This window comes from Megalops cyprinoides, chromosome 21 (genome assembly GCF_013368585.1).
Source record: "Megalops cyprinoides isolate fMegCyp1 chromosome 21, fMegCyp1.pri, whole genome shotgun sequence".
In the NCBI taxonomy this organism is placed as follows: domain Eukaryota; kingdom Metazoa; phylum Chordata; class Actinopteri; order Elopiformes; family Megalopidae; genus Megalops; species Megalops cyprinoides.
In genome coordinates this window covers 289,324-306,010 of record NC_050603.1, presented here as the reverse complement: position 1 = coordinate 306,010, position 16,687 = coordinate 289,324, and the positions used below count along the sequence as shown (strand labels likewise).

The 16,687-nt window shown below is 48.2% G+C and overlaps 2 protein-coding genes across 2 annotated transcripts; both read right to left on the bottom strand.

Annotated features, from left to right (window-relative positions):
• Positions 1-375: 375 nt before the first annotated feature.
• Positions 376-958, bottom strand: LOC118768983 (twist-related protein 2-like). The gene has a single exon (XM_036515977.1). It carries the CDS (start codon positions 877-879, stop codon positions 376-378), a length of 504 nt encoding a protein of 167 aa, XP_036371870.1. The 5' UTR covers positions 880-958.
• A 4,815-nt stretch (positions 959-5,773) lies between these two features.
• Positions 5,774-6,235, bottom strand: LOC118769043 (fer3-like protein). The gene has a single exon (XM_036516050.1). The coding sequence runs from the start codon at positions 6,233-6,235 to the stop codon at positions 5,774-5,776; it is 462 nt and encodes a 153-aa protein (XP_036371943.1).
• Positions 6,236-16,687: the final 10,452 nt, after the last annotated feature.

The following is a 16,687-nucleotide window of genomic DNA, read 5'->3' as shown; positions in this document are numbered from 1 at the left end:
TTTGTACAAATCCATCTTGAGCCTCTGGAACCGCCTTCCCGGGCAGTTTAGTGGAATCGATTGTCACCTGCGGAAACAATATTAATCAGATCTACTCTGACACGCAAGCACGCGCATGGCTGTTTTTCATGTCTTGCCTAATACACAACATAATAAAATAGCATATACTATATAATAGCACATAATATAGTTCTTTTAACAGAGGCAGCACAAAGAGCAGGTAGTGGCAGTTAAAGTGTGGAACAAAGGTCTCAGAGGGAAAAACTGGTGGAAATAAAACTAATAAAATGCGGATTTTGAGAGCTTATTTTGTAGACCGAGAAGAAGGAACTGTTGAAAGACAAAGCCTACCATTTCCCCACCGCTCCGCAGACGCTAGTGAGATGCTGACAGGGACCACGCGCCCTCCATCCTCCACACAGAGAAGGCGTAGCTCAGCCGCTCGTGAGCCACATAGCTACAGCTGGCCACTTTGGAGTCCAGCTCGTCACTCTGCAGAACCTGGCAGAGGAAGTCGATGTACCTGGCCGCCAGTTTCAGGGTCTGGATTTTGCTCAGTTTATCTGATGGCAAAGTGGGAATTATTTTCCGTAAAGACGCAAAGGCTTCGTTGAGAGACTGAGTCCTCTGGCGCTCCCGCACGTTCGCCAGGACTCGCTGCGTCTGAAGTTCTTCGAAAGACTGCGGGCTGCTGCTGCTGGACTTCTTTCCCCTTTTCCCAGGGGTCGGGCTTTCTGAATCCTCCCCATTTTTCCTGCTCGCTCTCCTTTTCCTCCCACTTCTCCTCGGCTGCCTGTCCGCCTCTTCCTCACTGGTGCTAAGGCTATCCGCAGGAGAGACGGGGGAGCTGGACCCGTCCTGATTCGTCTCTTCAAACATCGCTTTCAGACGCGCAGGAGAGCTCCGCGGAGGTGTCGCGTCCCGGTGCTTGTACTCCGGCAGATGGCTCGGAACGCTGGCGCGGTGGCGTCCTGGCCGTGGAGGTGCCTCTAACGTTTCGGAAACTTTGAGCGCTCTTATAGTCTGGATGGAGAACTGTTTGGAGACAGAGGTGATTGGTCAAGAGAGGAAACTACGCGAAACGAGGGGTGGGGGCGTCCAAGGAACTATCAAAAAGTTTCCGTTCTACAAGAATCAAGCCTCCTGGAGGCATCACGCAGCAGAGCCAAGAATATCAATGTAATGAAAATATCATTTTAGAAGTTACATTTCAGTTTCACGCGCTCAAACGAAAATCGGATATGAGGAGGAGATGACAGCAGTGAAGTTTTGGAAAGAGTAGCCTAATACTCTTCCGGTAGCTTAATGTGTTTCAAAGGAAGACAGCCGTGTATTTCAAAATGGTTCCTGAGAAACAATATAACACATTCCTTTTGATGCCTTTCTTCAGGTAAAAAGTGAAGTTGCCAGGATGCCCCTGTCTGAACTCATTTCTTCGTTTGAAATACCGCAAACACGAGGCGGACCTAATGGGTCTAAAAGGGACTTGAACACATATCAACAAGGGACCACAACGCGCACTTCACGTCGCTTCTTACTGTAGCCTATATTGCATCGAACACTTCGCCGATTGGTTCGATATAGCGACGTCATTGCCAACAGAACATCAGGCTGACACCGCAGCGGGGGACGCGCAGCTGGCGGCGCGGAGGCTTGCTGTCCGGACCCGGAGGGGACAGGCGCCTGGACCCGCGAATGATGAGCGCGGGTTAATGCGGCGCCTCCGTCTGTCTGCTGGCGCGCGCTCCAGTTAACTCATTACAGTGCGCGCGGAAGATGAGACGAGTGGGTCAGATGTGGACGTCAGCGATGCGCCATGGTAGATTCTTCCAAGAACCTCTACTTCAAAGATCATCATATCATTCTGAGCCCATGTCGTATTGGATAAACTACACACAGAAATATAACAATAATTCAGATTCCTGATTTACATTTGAAATGGGACGGAGGCCGATTTAAATGAAGTTAATAGAGGATAACTGGAAGATAACTTTCTGCAGCCTTAAATGAAGGATGAACGACACTTCAACATAACTTTAGCAAGTTTAGCTCCATGTACTACCCATGCGGCGCTTTAAACTTTGTGGTCCCGGTTTCTGACGGCACGGAGGTGAGAACCGTTATCACGTTACACAGCCGCTGATTTAAAGCGGGTTATCGAAGAACACGGTGTTTACTTTCTAATGCAGCCACTGAACGCTTCTGAGGGGCGACCGCCATAGCGTTGCCCGTTAAAAAGCGAGCCTGGCTGCGGTTTCTAGCTGCGGGGTGCGACCGTCCATGCTCACAGCAGGTTACCGGAGCGGTCGGGGCTCAAACAGCGAGGCCAAATTTAACACAAACATTACCTGGCGAGGCAAAAAAGACTGCATCCAAAGCAAATATATAACACACTTTAGCATTAATGGATGCAGTTAAAGGCCGTCTGATGTGTAAACTATCAATCTCCAGTCCCGTGACTTCAGCAGCGTCACGGATTGCGCCCCGGGGACTGAGTTTATGATGCAGTTCCGACCAGCAGGAACCTCCGAGAACCAGAGCAACGATTAAAAATTGAAGTAAAACACGCCGACTACAACAGGCCTGTGCAGCGTTGGCACCGTCTCTCGACCTAGAGTGACGTCTACTCCACACTTGGTTTTCTGTAGCCATAACATTTAATAGTGGTAACTTCACACTGCGGGTGCAGGTACCTCTTTATCACGCTGTTCTGCTTGTTAAATGTCTGTAGATTATAGAAAGGTGTAGTGAATTTTCTGACACTTATTGACATTTGTAGTATATGTAAATATGGTAATCATTAGAATGTGTGTTTATTGGGGCAGCATCCAAGATCCAATCATTTGTTTTGACGTCAGAGATTCGCTTAGGATAGCTGTGGTCCTGAAGCGAATGCCAAACCATTGCGAAGAAAAGGAGATAGAAAGTATCTTATAGGAAAATACTGTATTTGTGAACCAGAGGAGATTCCTGTTCAAAGGACGCAGTAAAACAGGTTACATTTATTCAGACCACAAGAGGGCAGACTTTGCCGTCTATCCATCTGTCTATCTCCGAGGTAGATAGGTACTGTACTGCCGCTGCGGTAAACGGATAAACACGCAGCTCGGTACTGACACTGTGCTGTGTTAAACCAGCCTCTGCAGACCAGCCGGCTTCTGGCGCATAAAAGCATCCTTTTACACTTCATATCTCGCAGACACAGCGACAGCCTAATGATTACCTAAACATGGGTCAGTGCACCTGGATATCACTTTCTGGGCGGGGTGGTGGTTCAGATGCCATCTAACAATTGGAAACTGCGTAGAACCTACCGTAAACACCAATCCCACTGTAAACATGGCTCTATAGGAAGCGAAGTCCCACTGTAATCTCACGTCTATAGGAAGCGTAGTCCTACTGTAATCTCAGGTCTATAGGAAGCATAGTCCTACTGTAACCTCAGGTCTATAGGAAGCGTAGTCCTACTGCAATCTCAGGTCTATAGGAAGCGTAGTCCTACTGCAATCTCAGGTCTATAGGAAGCTGCCTTTGGCTGCAGATGGATTATGGAATGCAGACTCTCTCCCTTGACAGGGTTGAAATGCATCTGAAAGCATTTCTTTTAAAAGCAGATATTAGGGAGTTTTGCCAGTGCTGTAATCTTGCTGCTGTGTGTATTGGCCTTTATTTCATTCTGTGACAGAAGTTTTGTAAATTGTTTCATATGTATTAAAATTATCTTGGACATCTTTTATGAACCACATGAATGAGAAATGTGTGTTAAGTCATATTCATTTCATATTCATTTTGTTATGGTAATTCACTTAATATTTCAAGTCACAACAACCTCAGCTACTCACACTAGAAACCAAAAATACACATTGTAGGTTTTATGTGTAAATTTTGGTATTCTGGTATTCTGACTCACCTACCAGTGTTACTTTTCATGCTTTTTAAATGACCGAACAATGCTTTAGTGTGGTTTTGATAATATGCGCACAGTAGGCCTACATACTGTATCTTTAGACTATACTGTGGCTTTAACCAAAGCCCGGACTTAGAAGAGTAGCTGGGTAACAACAGAAACCGCAGCGAAGCTTCTCCCACTGATACGACGTCCCTTCTGACCGCTGCGCCTTCTGGCCGGAGTCACAGCGCCCCCTATGGTGAGGCGCGATGTGCTATAGAGCGGCCAGTCTTTCGTGCGAGAGCGTTTCAATCAAAGTAACGCGCATTCTGGCATCCATAGCCAAACACTGTTCATTTCAATTCAGTCGCGGGTCGAGACTTGGATTTCCTTTAAGATGAGCAATTAGTCGACCGAAACAGACTGGAGACGACGTACAAACTTCACTGCGCTTTCTCTAAGTTTGAGTAGCACATGAAAAGCAATTTTTTTGCATTGTCTTTTATTCTTAGGCTGTACATTACCGCAAGTTTGGCAGGTATTAAAATTAATGACTAACATTATGTAAGTATAAAAACATGATTCGTGTTTTAATCCGTTACTCAAATTTATGGACGAAGTGTCACAGCTGTGAGATTGAAAGTTCCCGCGGGAGTTTGTTGAACTGCCCTGCAATCAGCGCTCTCTGTCCGGCCACACCGCGGACTGGGGGCGGCTGCGTTCCAGTGCAGCTGACGTAACCTGGGGCCTGCTCTTTCTCTTCAAAGCCCAGCAGGCAAACGCTATCACACGAAACTCGCTCTGAATGATCAACTGCTCAGATACTCCATAGATTAACAGCCTGAGAATTAAATAGCTCACCCATCGTCATGGCGACAGAGTAAAGCCGCCCGCTGACAGAGGGCGTGTGCGCCGTGGCCCTGGCCGGGCTGGGGGCTGCAAGCTCCGGGTTGTGGGAGGATACGGTGTTACACGCTCTGGCTCTTCCTTTCATTCTCACTTAACGATCACAACGCCTCCTTTGCGCTCTCACAGGTGAAAGGCAGGTACCGGGGACTCTTTACTCTGCCCACGGTAGCGGAACAGGTGCGCTTTGACGGGAACAGGTGTGTGAAATATAACACCACGCCCCAGAGTACCGGCACCTGCGCGTGTCCTGTACGCGATGCGAGTGTAATCTGCAGGTAGAAACCGCGGAATTGGTCCCTGTTGGACAGTCCTTTAAAAGCCCCACTGTTTAAACACGCATCAGCATGAACTCACCTGTCAATGTCTAACGCGGTACCAGCCACCCATACAGGCCTATCATCTTTTTAGCGGTGAGGAGCTGGTTTCAGTCTGCCTTTTGCTACCATACTGATGCGTTTAGTTTCAAATATCAATCTCATACGATACATTATTTGGCACAGAAAACAGTGAAACACGATACCAAACCATTCGCTTCTTTCAAACAATACGTTTCATTAAGTATGCATATGCAATTAAGCAAATTCAGAGTTGAAAGATAATAATATAGGCTACATACATAAACATGTAACAGGACCGCTTTGTATTAGCTCTTCCCACGGTAAAAATCAGCAGGGTTCAGAAAGTTTAAGGAATTCGGATTGTATTCTCACATGAAAAAAATGCATGTCATTTACCTTCAACAGACAAAGATGATGATTATATATATATATACACCAGCGCAAATTATATTATAATTAATTACAACACCACCACCACCAACAACAACAACAACAACAATAATAATAATAATAATAATAATAATAATAATATCATCTTTGGGGAGTTCTTAATATGGAACAAAACCAGTATTGCTACTAACACTTAAATTTGTATAACTGCGCATTGATTCGTTGCAAGTCATCAGCGGACTGTTGCTTAATTTTCCTTCAAGAGATCCGTCATGAAGGAGATGTACACAATGGCGAGTCTGAGCGTTTCGATGCGGGACAGCCGTTTCTCGTAGGCGAAGGTTGGCACTTTCTTGCGCAGTTGGTCGAAAGCTTCGTTGAGGCTGAACATGCGCTTGCGCTCCCTGATGTTGGCCGCCTGCCGCTGCACCGTGGTGATCACGCGCTTCCGCTTCGACCTCGCGGCCAGGGTGGAAACCCCGCGCGCCGGCGTCTTCCCCGTCCCCAAACAGGCGCTTTCCGGGGAGCGCGGGGGCGCCTGGCCTCCGGTAACGGCCATCATGTTGTAATATTGGCTCCGAAGGTTCGTGGTGTGCAGAGAACAGGCCGCGCTCTGTCTGGCCGCCGGTTTCGGGGGCAGATCCGCACAGCTCACATCACCGACGAAGTCCAAAAGCGCCGGTTCCAAAAGAGATCCTTGAATTTCCATTTTATTCAGAAGTAATGGGAGACCTTCAGAAGGACATGGATAAAACATTGAGTGTCTTTATCGGGAGATCGATAGAGATGGAATTACTGGATTGGATACACATAACACGGGGAGACACAGCAGGTCTTTATAGTTAATGTTATAACGGGATTAAGGAGCGCTCTGAAAGGCCTAATCACCCCGCCTGGCGTTTCGCGGCGCGTGGAAATCATTTAGCGCCGAAATCCTGTCAGAGCGAGGAAGTCAGGTCCTCTTGGCACAGGTCCATGGGTCGCGTCCCGTCCTTTTAATGTCTTTAATTCGACTTAAAGCGCACCGGCTTTCATGGCTTTCAACGGAGAGTAAATCCCGTCAGAGAAGAACCTCCGCTGGATTCACGGGAAGCGCTGAGCTCCGCAGGGCCGGAGCACTTGATCCTATGAGCGTCTGAAGGCTTTAACGGCGCTCCGCTGAAGAACTCCGCCTGACAAAGGGTCACCCCGGCTTGTTTACTCTGTATCCTGGTGCAAGGGGAACTAAATAATGAGACCTCTACTGCTTAAAGGAACCAGCGTAGGAGACCAAATATAACATTCCCTCACTGTCACCGTATTTGAGCGTCCTTTATTTTGCAAATCAAAGTAAACGACTCTTCGTTCCCAGGGCCAGGGAACGTTTCCCCCGAAAAGCTCAGAAAAGGGCGAGCATTTGTCAGTGTGGTCATGTGGGATTAAAAGTAGTTTTTCCTCTCTGGACTCTCATGTAACGAGTATAACAGCAGTTTCACAACACTGTGGAGCAGTGGTTAGAGTGCTGGACTCTGAACCTGAGAGCTGTAATGTAGTGAGTCTGTCAGCAGTACTACAGTTGTGGAGCAGTGGTTAGAGTGCTGGACTCTGAACCTGGGGGTTTGTGTGATTTTGATCGGGTGTGGTTTTACACATGGCACATGCTGTAGCCTTGGTCCAAGGTGTGTTCACAGTGTTTTATCTGTGCTTGAAAGCCACAATAATCAAACTGAAAACTCCTTTCATAACCCCCAAAGGTTCTTCCCATATTACCCTCAATAACCTTTCTCCAATTCTCCTAACATCTAACCCCCATGCCTGTCCCCTAAAGTCCCTCCCCTAGCCCCAAACCCCACCCCTCACCCAAAAACCCCTCCCCAAACCTGTCAGCCCCAAAACCCCTCCCTTAGCTTCAAACCCCGAACCCCCAAAGCTGCAGACTGAGAATGTGGTTGGTGTGTGATGGGCGTGAGCTCGGGTTAAGACTGCCCGTCAGACACTCAGTGTGTGACGGTGGTTTTGGGGACAGCTCAAAGCTTCCTGTAACGGAAGACAGGTGAGGATGCAGTGAGCGTACTTTGGTTTCTGTGAGAAGTCTACTGGCCCTTGGTTTCAGCTGCAAGGTTTCCCTCACGTAGAATAACATCAAACGGAGTATTTTTGCACTACAGTCAGAAAAAGCATAGCAGTGTTATTTGGGTAGAGTATGAAAATGGAGCATTTTCTCCACTGAAAACAGATTTACACAGAGATCCCAAACTCCGGACCCCTTCCCCCAAGCAGTGTGTCACACACAGCCACTCACCGTGAGCGTCATAAAGGTGTCTCAGCCTGCAGTCGCGGTGTATGAGGGCCCGCCACACTGGGGCAGTGGGGGGGGGGGGTTGTGTTGCTCGGCTGCTGCAGAGCGTCCCCCTGACCCCCCCCCCCCCCCCCCGCCTGCAGTGTAAACGTGATGTGCACATTCCTGCCCTCGCCATGGCGATGTTGAGAAAGCACAGCTGGACCAGGAGAATATGAGGTAATCCTGAGTCCCAGGGGCTGCTGGGTAAATATTGATTTTAAATAAGAAATAAAACCCAGAGAAACAATGACGGTGTTGGCTCAGCCACAAGGCCTTTACAACACTCCTCAACCTGCTAATGGGGACTCTCAGAGCCACTTTATGAGAATATGTGCTCTCTCTGTCTCTCTCTCTCCCTCTCTCTGTCTCTCTTTCCCTCCCTCGACACCCCTCTGCCTAAAAATCAAAGGAAGTTAAATTAATGTTATATAATGCCTTCATCAGACCACATTGAGGGTACTTTGTCTAATTCAGGGCACCACAGCATCAGAAAGATGTAGAAGCTCTTGAAAAAAGTACAGAGGGCAACAAAACTTGTTTCTGGTATAATAGTATGGAAAATTATATAGGAAAATTATAGTCTGGTATAATATGATAGTCTTATGAAGAGAGACTTCCTTGCAGTAGTGTAGCATAGTGTTAAGGAGCAGGGCTTGTGACCAAAGAGTTGTCAGTTTGATTCCCTGCTGGGGCACTGCTGCTGTACCCTTGGGCAAGGTACTTAACCCACAATTGCCTCAGTAAATACCCAGCCGTATAAATAGATAACATGTAAAAATTGTAAGGGATGTAAGTTGCTAATAATGTAATGTAATGCTATGCAGCAGTGAGGTGGAGTGGTAGGAAAGAGTGCTGATAACCCAAAGGTTGTTGGTTTGTTACCCCTGTGGGGGACCCCTTGGGTACATCAGCTGTATAAATACATGTAAAATTGTCAGCTATGTAAGCAGCTCTGGACTGTCCACTCAGCAATGGTAATACAACAGTGGAAGTTTGGCTGCAGGTTATATTTTGCATTAAAGAAAAATATAAAATAACTCTCCGATACCTGTTCCCCCCAGTCTTAGTTCTGTTCTCACTGTTTTGTTGATGGAGTTCTGGGTTTTGAAGGGTAACTTGTTGCGCCTGAAAGCAGAGAATGAGAGCCTCTGAATAAAGGCTGTGGAACTGCGGCACGGTTGTTCTGTTGCATTTGCATTTGCATTTGCATTTGCTGCAAGATGCTGTGGGGAAATAGCTGATCATTTGGGCCAGATGAGTATTCACACCCGACTCTCACCGGCTCGCTTGTCAGGATATTCAGCCATAAGAAGAGGGGAAAACTGCAAAAAGGATTATATCATAGTTTCATGGAGCTTCCACACACAAAATATATTTTATGAAGAAGTGAATGATACTGTATATTAGGTGTGTGAATGTGGGTTAGGTGTGTAGCTGTGTATGGGATGTGTGAATGTGGGTTAGGTGTGTAGCTGTGTATGGGGTGTGTGAATGTGGGTTAGGTGTGTAGCTGTGTATGGGGTGTGTGAATGTGGGTTAGGTGTGTAGCTGTGTATGGGATGTGTGAATGTGGGTTAGGTGTGTAGCCGTGTATGGGGTATGTGAATGTGGGTTAGGTGTGTAGCTGTGTATGGGGTGTGTGAATGTGGGTTAGGTGTGTAGCTGTGTATGGGGTGTGTAAATGTGGGTTAGGTGTGTAGCGCTGCAGCGGGGATGAGAGCTTTGTTTGGCGCTTTAGTTTCTGCTTCCTGAGGATTTTTCCAGCGAGAGATCGCAACACTCCCCCAAACCACAGTAAATCTGACAGAACCAGCGTCCCCTGGGTCAGCCTGTACTTTTGGGTCCTTAAATATCTCTGAATGTTTATATTTCATAAATATTGCAGAAAATCGCCCAGGTGATACATCTTCATTTTGTGAAGGCAGTATATCGTCTCTAACGCGCTGGTGCGTTTACCTCAGATTCAGATGGGGCATGTTTGCGCAGAAGCAGGGGTTTTACGGCTCCGGCTCTGCGGATGGGCTGGCCCGTCGGCTGCTTCAGCTCCAGCTGTGGACTGACAGGATGAGAGCAGAGAGGGCAGCGCTCCACAGAACCTCTGCATTTAATGTTAACTAACGTCACACACTGGCATCTGTTTCTGCACAAATGCTGACGGAGAGGATTATCAGAATGTCTTGGTTGGTGGTGTTTCACTCAGATGTGTTCATGTATTTTAGTCAGTGTCAGTTTCCTTGCGAAACAGCATGCTTTCGTATGTACAGCGAGCATGCATGTTAGTGTGCATGCCTTTGTGTGCATGAGTGTGCATGTGTTAGTGTGCATGCCTTTGTGTGTGTGAGTGTGCATGTGTTAGTGTGCATGTCTTTGTGTGTGTGTGCATGTGTGTGTGTGCATGTCTTTGTGTGTGTGAGTGTGCATGTATTAGTGTGCATGCCTTTGTGTGTGTGAGTGTGCATGTGTTAGTGTGCATGTCTTTGTGTGTGTGAGTGTGCATGTGTTAGTGTGCATGCCTTTGTGTGTGTGAGTGTGCATGTGTGTGTGTGCATGTCTTTGTGTGTGTGTGTGCATGTGTGTGTGAGTGTGCATGTATTAGTGTGCATGTCTTTGTGTGTGTGTGTGTGCATGTGTTAGTGTGCATGTCTTTGTGTGTGTGTGTGAGTGTGCATGTGTGTGTGTGCATGTCTTTGTGTGTGTGAGTGTGCATGTGTTAGTGTGCATGTCTTTGTGTGTGTGTGTGTGCATGTGTTAGTGTGCATGTCTTTGTGTGTGTGTGTGAGTGTGCATGTGTGTGTGTGCATGTCTTTGTGTGTGTGTGTGTGCATGTGTTAGTGTGCATGCCTTTGTGTGTGTGCATGTGTGTGTGAGTGTGCATGTGTTAGTGTGCATGTCTTTGTGTGTGTGTGTGCATGTGTGTGTGAGTGTGCATGTGTTAGTGTGCATGCCTTCATGTGTACAGTGAGTATGTAATGTGCCTGTGTGGCACTGTGGTCACTATGAGGAGTATCTTCAGTCAAAGCCCTTGGACATCTGGGTCTTCCTCTCAACATCTGCTCAACTGAAGACCAAGGTCCCCCAGTCAAGTCTCTGGAAACTCAACCTGTTCCCTGACCTCAGAGGCCAGGTCTCCTCACAGGCAAAGGTCAGTGCTGACACTGAGCTCTGGACTGCGCCAGTGTAGCTTTGGCTTGTCTCCAACTGCTACTTCCTGTAGTGTGCAGAGCCATGTGCTCTTCCTGTAGTGTGCAGAGCCATGTGTACTTCCTGTAGTGTGCAGAGCCATGTGTACTTCCTGTAGTGTGCATTGCACAACCCCATAACTTCAAACCTTATGCAAACTCTAAATAAAAACATTCCCTCAGACAGAAACTTTTGGAGTATGAAGATAAATGTCCTCATGAAAACTCCAGGAAAAATCCAAATTCTGTTAAAATCTCTGATCATTCCAAACAAGAAAAGCAGCAAAATAATTAAACAAATAAGATCTGTCTGTACGCAGTGGAGTGAAGGCCTGAGAGAGACCTCACACTCCCACTCCCAAACCCCAGACCATACAGCTCTCAGCCACAGGCCCGGGGCCAGGGGGAGGAGGGGGTGTGTAGGTGGAGGCAGAGGTTTTGGGGAGACCTGTGGTCTGCAGCAGTGCTTTTCCCCCCCGGACCCCTGCGCCCCAGTCCTGAGCAGAGCTGGCAGGGACAGTGCATTCTACTGACCATAGCAGCAGCATAAACACCACCACACACAGCGCTGAATTCACACCCTCGGGGGCTCTATATGCACACCTTCAGGCGGAGGGGAGGGAGGCCGGAGAGCAGGACTACCACAGAAACTGTTCAATTACAACGGCAAAATGTAGGTTTCAGAGACTATGAATGTTTTCTGTGAAACGCCACCTTCTGACAGACTTTCCATTCTGATTGGGTGAGCCATGTACACACACACTCAGAGAGTCCAAAACGCACTGACACACACCCATACACACAATCACACACACACACACACACACGCACACACATACACACAGCCATTACAGAAATGGTAAAAAGGAGATGAAAGAACAGACCAAATGGCACCAGTGCAGCAGAGACCAGTAAAAGTTTTACAGGTATGTGAATTTCCTGCGAGTGCATGAGTGTGTGTGTGTGTGAGTTTCAGATGCACACTGTCGCCACTGTGATGCTGACTGTTGGAAGTGGAGGCACTGAAGCTGAGTGCGACTCACAGTGACTCATGCTGAGATGATCTCAGTGAGGTGTGTGAGATCAGCTCTCAGAGTGAGGTGTGTGACCAGCCCTCAGAGTGAGATGTGTGAGATCACTCTGTGTGATCAGCCCTCAGAGTGAGGTGTGTGAGATCACTCTGTGTGATCAGCCCTCAGAGTGAGGTGTGTGAGATCAGCTCTCAGAGTGAGGTGTGTGAGGTGTGTGAGATCAGCTCTCAGAGTGAGGTGTGTGAGATCAGCCCTCAGAGTGAGGTGTGTGAGGTGTGTGAGATCAGCTCTCAGAGTGAGGTGTGTGAGATCAGCTCTCAGAGTGAGGTGTGTGAGGTGTGTGAGATCAGCTCTCAGAGTGAGGTGTGTGAGATCAGCCCTCAGAGTGAGGTGTGTGAGATCAGCTCTCAGAGTGAGGTGTGTGAGATCAGCTCTCAGAGTGAGGTGTGTGAGGTGTGTGAGATCAGCCCTCAGAGTGAGGTGTGTGAGATCAGCTCTCAGAGTGAGGTGTGTGAGGTGTGTGAGATCAGCCCTCAGAGTGAGGTGTGTGAGATCAGCTCTCAGAGTGAGGTGTGTGAGGTGTGTGAGATCAGCCCTCAGAGTGAGGTGTGTGAGATCAGCTCTCAGAGTGAGGTGTGTGAGGTGTGTGAGATCAGCTCTCAGAGTGAGGTGTGTGAGATCAGCCCTCAGAGTGAGGTGTATGAGATCAGCTCTCAGAGTGAGGTGTGTGAGGTGTGTGAGATCAGCTCTCAGAGTGAGGTGTGTGAGATCAGCTCTCAGACTGAGGTGTGTGAGATCAGCTCTCAGAGTGAGGTGTGTGAGGTGTGTGAGATCAGCTCTCAGAGTGAGGTGTGTGAGATCAGCTCTCAGAGTAAGGTGTGTGAGGTGTGTGAGATCAGCTCTCAGAGTGAGGTGTGTGAGATCAGCCCTCAGAGTGAGGTGTGTGAGGTCAGCTCTCAGAGTTTTGCTGCTTCACTCAGAGTTTCCCCACACAGACTGCCGTGTGTCAGGGAAGTCTACCTGCTGAAACAGTGAAGTCGCTCCACAGTGAACACACTCAGACAGAAATGACAGCTGAAGCGTTCCCTGCGGGCAGCAGATAAGTTACCTATGAATGACGAGAGCGTTAACCTCACCTACACCTTAAGTACGTAAAGATCTATCAGACACTACCCATAATGCATTGCTGTACCTCAGTAGTCTCAGACTGTGCGGTGGCTGCCGCAGGGGCTGTCTGTGGTGACCATCACTCTCCGTTCACGGTTTGCTGCCCGGAGCACTGATACCTGCAGAGTGTCACTGCACGTGAGGGACTGGTTCAGAAGAACTTTCAAAGAAACCTGCCAAAGCCTCATAAAGCCTGAATCAGACATCAGAGCCGGAGCATGAGGCGGGTGCATGCTCTCCTCCCACATATTTACTGACTGACATAAACCCATGAAAAGAGACTGCCCTGGTCTGATAATAAGAGACACAGGACTCAGACGAACACCGTGACGGAGTTAAGGATGTGTGACTGGCCAAGAGACACACAAGTTCACTGTCTGAGAGCCACTGTCTGACTCCAACACTAGGGCAGAGAGAGAGAGAGTGTGTGTGTGTGTGTGTGGGAGTTTCTCACTGTGAGCTACGACTCTGAGCAGGATTCAGGCAAATAACTCAAGCAGGGGAGGAGAGAAGAGGCGTCTTAACCTTTTCATCTCACTGGTCTCGCGCTGCTCAGCAGGTATGTGTGAATTCGTTCCTGTCAGTGTGTCTCGGGACGCCCTCACAGAAGCTACACTGACAGCAGCCCCAGACAAACCCATATTTAGCAAAGAGCAGCTTTCTGTCTGAGTCTGCCAGGCACTACAAACATGTATGCTGCTGACTGCATGCGAACTCTGCAGGCAGACCTGGGTGAATCAGACCTCAGTACCGAGATGCTTTATCACATAAGCAACCCACTTGAGTGTTAATTTCACCGTATCCCGTGAAATACCCAGCATCTAAACTGAATTTTCTTTTTCTTTGTTCTTCCATATTTTCTTTCTAAAACGCAAAGCAAGCAGCCTTAACTGACACTGTGCCGGTATCAGAGGACCACCTCTAACCCGCCCATGAGGGAGGTGTGCAGTAATGTAGAGGTCTCAGGACGTCCCAAAGGGAACGTGTGAGACAGACTGCAAGCCGCAGAAACCAGTGCAGACTGGCTGTCACATGCTGGTGACACTGACCTGCTGCAGGGGGCTGTAACCCTCCCCCTTTCAATACTGCACCCTATCCCCTTCTCCTCCCTGCATGATTCTGCTGTTTTTCAGCACTCTGATTAAGGTGGCAATTTTAATTCTATATATGGAGAATTTCAGATGGTTGTCAGTCATTGATAACCTACATCTACTGCACAGCACTGAATTTGCCTTTTATTTTTCCATGATTTTGGCACCAGGTTCAGTCTGCACTTTGGGTGAATTATTAGACCAGAGAACATGACGGTCTGTTCACAGTGACATCACCTGCGCACCTCACCCTGTCTTCTGTCCAAATCCGTCTGTTTTTAACAAATAACGCGAGGACACATGATGCTGGGTAACAGTGGCTTTGGACATTAAGATTTTTGTCTAGACGTCTCTAAACCTCTGAATGCCAGTAGATCATAAAACCAGAGCACCCCTCCCATCTGACCGAGGCTCGGAGAGCTGAGAGCACATCAGCGCTGGCCGCTGTGAGAAAACTGCAGCACAACGTTAGCGTTCCTGCTGTCGTAACTCTGGCTGATAACGGTGGACTCAGTTTGAGTTTGGGTGATTTTATCATTAATGAAGAGTATTAAATGAAGTTTTTCAGTTTGTGAATGAGACGATGCTCGGAGTTGATGACACTCCGATACCCGCCATGTCCTGGGCACTACAGGACCTTTCTGTCACTACTGACAGTGTGACTGTGTCAGTATCCCATGCTGCCAAGAGCACCAAACTGCAGAATCTTTCTCTGAAGCACCTCAAATATCCAGCTGCTCACCTCCACCCATCTCTCTGCTCCGGCCCCAGCCAATGACCTGTTGTTTGGAGTTTACAGCTTCACAGCAGAGCAGCAGGTTAATTCTCACCAGCGGGACAGTGAAGAACTTCCGAATTTGATGGAGAAACTGAAGTAAGGGGGAAAGGAGATGGACTCTAACTCAGAAACAGAAGTTCCTGAAGTGCAGTAAATTTCCCAGAATCCCCCTTGAAAACACAGTAAAAATAATTCATGGATGCCAGTAACCCTGCACAGGGCCTTTGATGTGATTGGATCCTGTTAAAGCCGGGCGGGGCTGCCTTTGAAGGCAAGGTGGCAGGTCTGGCTGCTGGAACACTCACAGTTTAATGACCCTCCAGCAGTCAGGCCCGTTTGGGGAGAGGAGTCACACCATCTGCAGGTCCAAACACCATGGCAACCGGGCCTCTCATTAAGATCCCTTCAGCAAGAGTGTGAGTATGTGAGAGAGAGTGTGTGTGTGTGTGTGTGTGTGTCCATACCCTGTCTGCACTCTTCCCCTTGGGGTCATTTTGTCGGGACCCAGCACCCCAGTTCCACCATTCATAAACCTGTACTATTCATAATTCAGTTGCAGTGGTCTTAAATCAGCAGCCATATTCATAAATACACAATTTGTGAGCAGTATTCATAAATCAACAGTGGGCCCTAATGATTCACACCTGGAGGCTGTGAGTGCAGCCAGAATTAGATGCGCAGAATGAGAACTCAAGGCTGAGGGCTGTGTAACGGTATAGCGGTAGGCTTAAGGAGCTGTATTCTCTGTGGTGTAGCAGTAAGCGGAAGGCTGTGGGGTCAGTGCCTCTCTCCTCCCACAGCGTGTGTAGCTCTAGCTTGTTTATGACATCATCCCCTCACAGAGCGTCAATCACGCACTGAAGCTCCGCCCCCGAACACAGCACCAGGTTCCATAAACACACTGAGCCACCTGAAGAGTCCAGCGTCTCTCTCAGGTAGAACACAAAACAAAAATTCCAAATATGAGTGTTTCTGGCCTCACTGCTGCAGAGGGACAGTAAGCAGCTGGAAAGCTCTTTCAGAGAGCAGGATGCAGGAGCCTGTACACCCCCCCCTCCCTGCTACACTGAGTCCAATCTCTCCCCCGCCTGGCCAGGGGAACCCCGGAGGAACCCCAGGGAACCCAAGACTCAGGCTCTGTGGTGAGGCAGCTCTCATGTAACGGTGGGAGAAAAAGGCCCTTCAGAAAGACTAATGCTACATTAAGGCCATAAACACAGATTTCCCACACACTGCCTGCATATCTACTCTCTTTACCCTGATCTGGGGAGGAACGTTCTACAACCAAATTCTGAAACAGCCCAAATGTACACAAATATTCACCCTTACCATTTCACAAATAAAGTTCTTCCCTGACAAGGCAAAGTTAAACTTCACAGAAACACCAGTGCTAGTATATTTGCTGTAGATACACTTACCCTGTTACACAGTCTGTGCTGACACCTCCCCCTGCAGTTATTTAAACCGTAAAGCCCACAGCCAGACGCAGTCTGGGGAAACTCCCACACACATCACAGGGAAACAGAGGCCAGCTACCTGCCAAAGGGCCCCTTTTCCTGGAGATTTTTTTGTCTTCATACAGGGTGTTTCTGGGA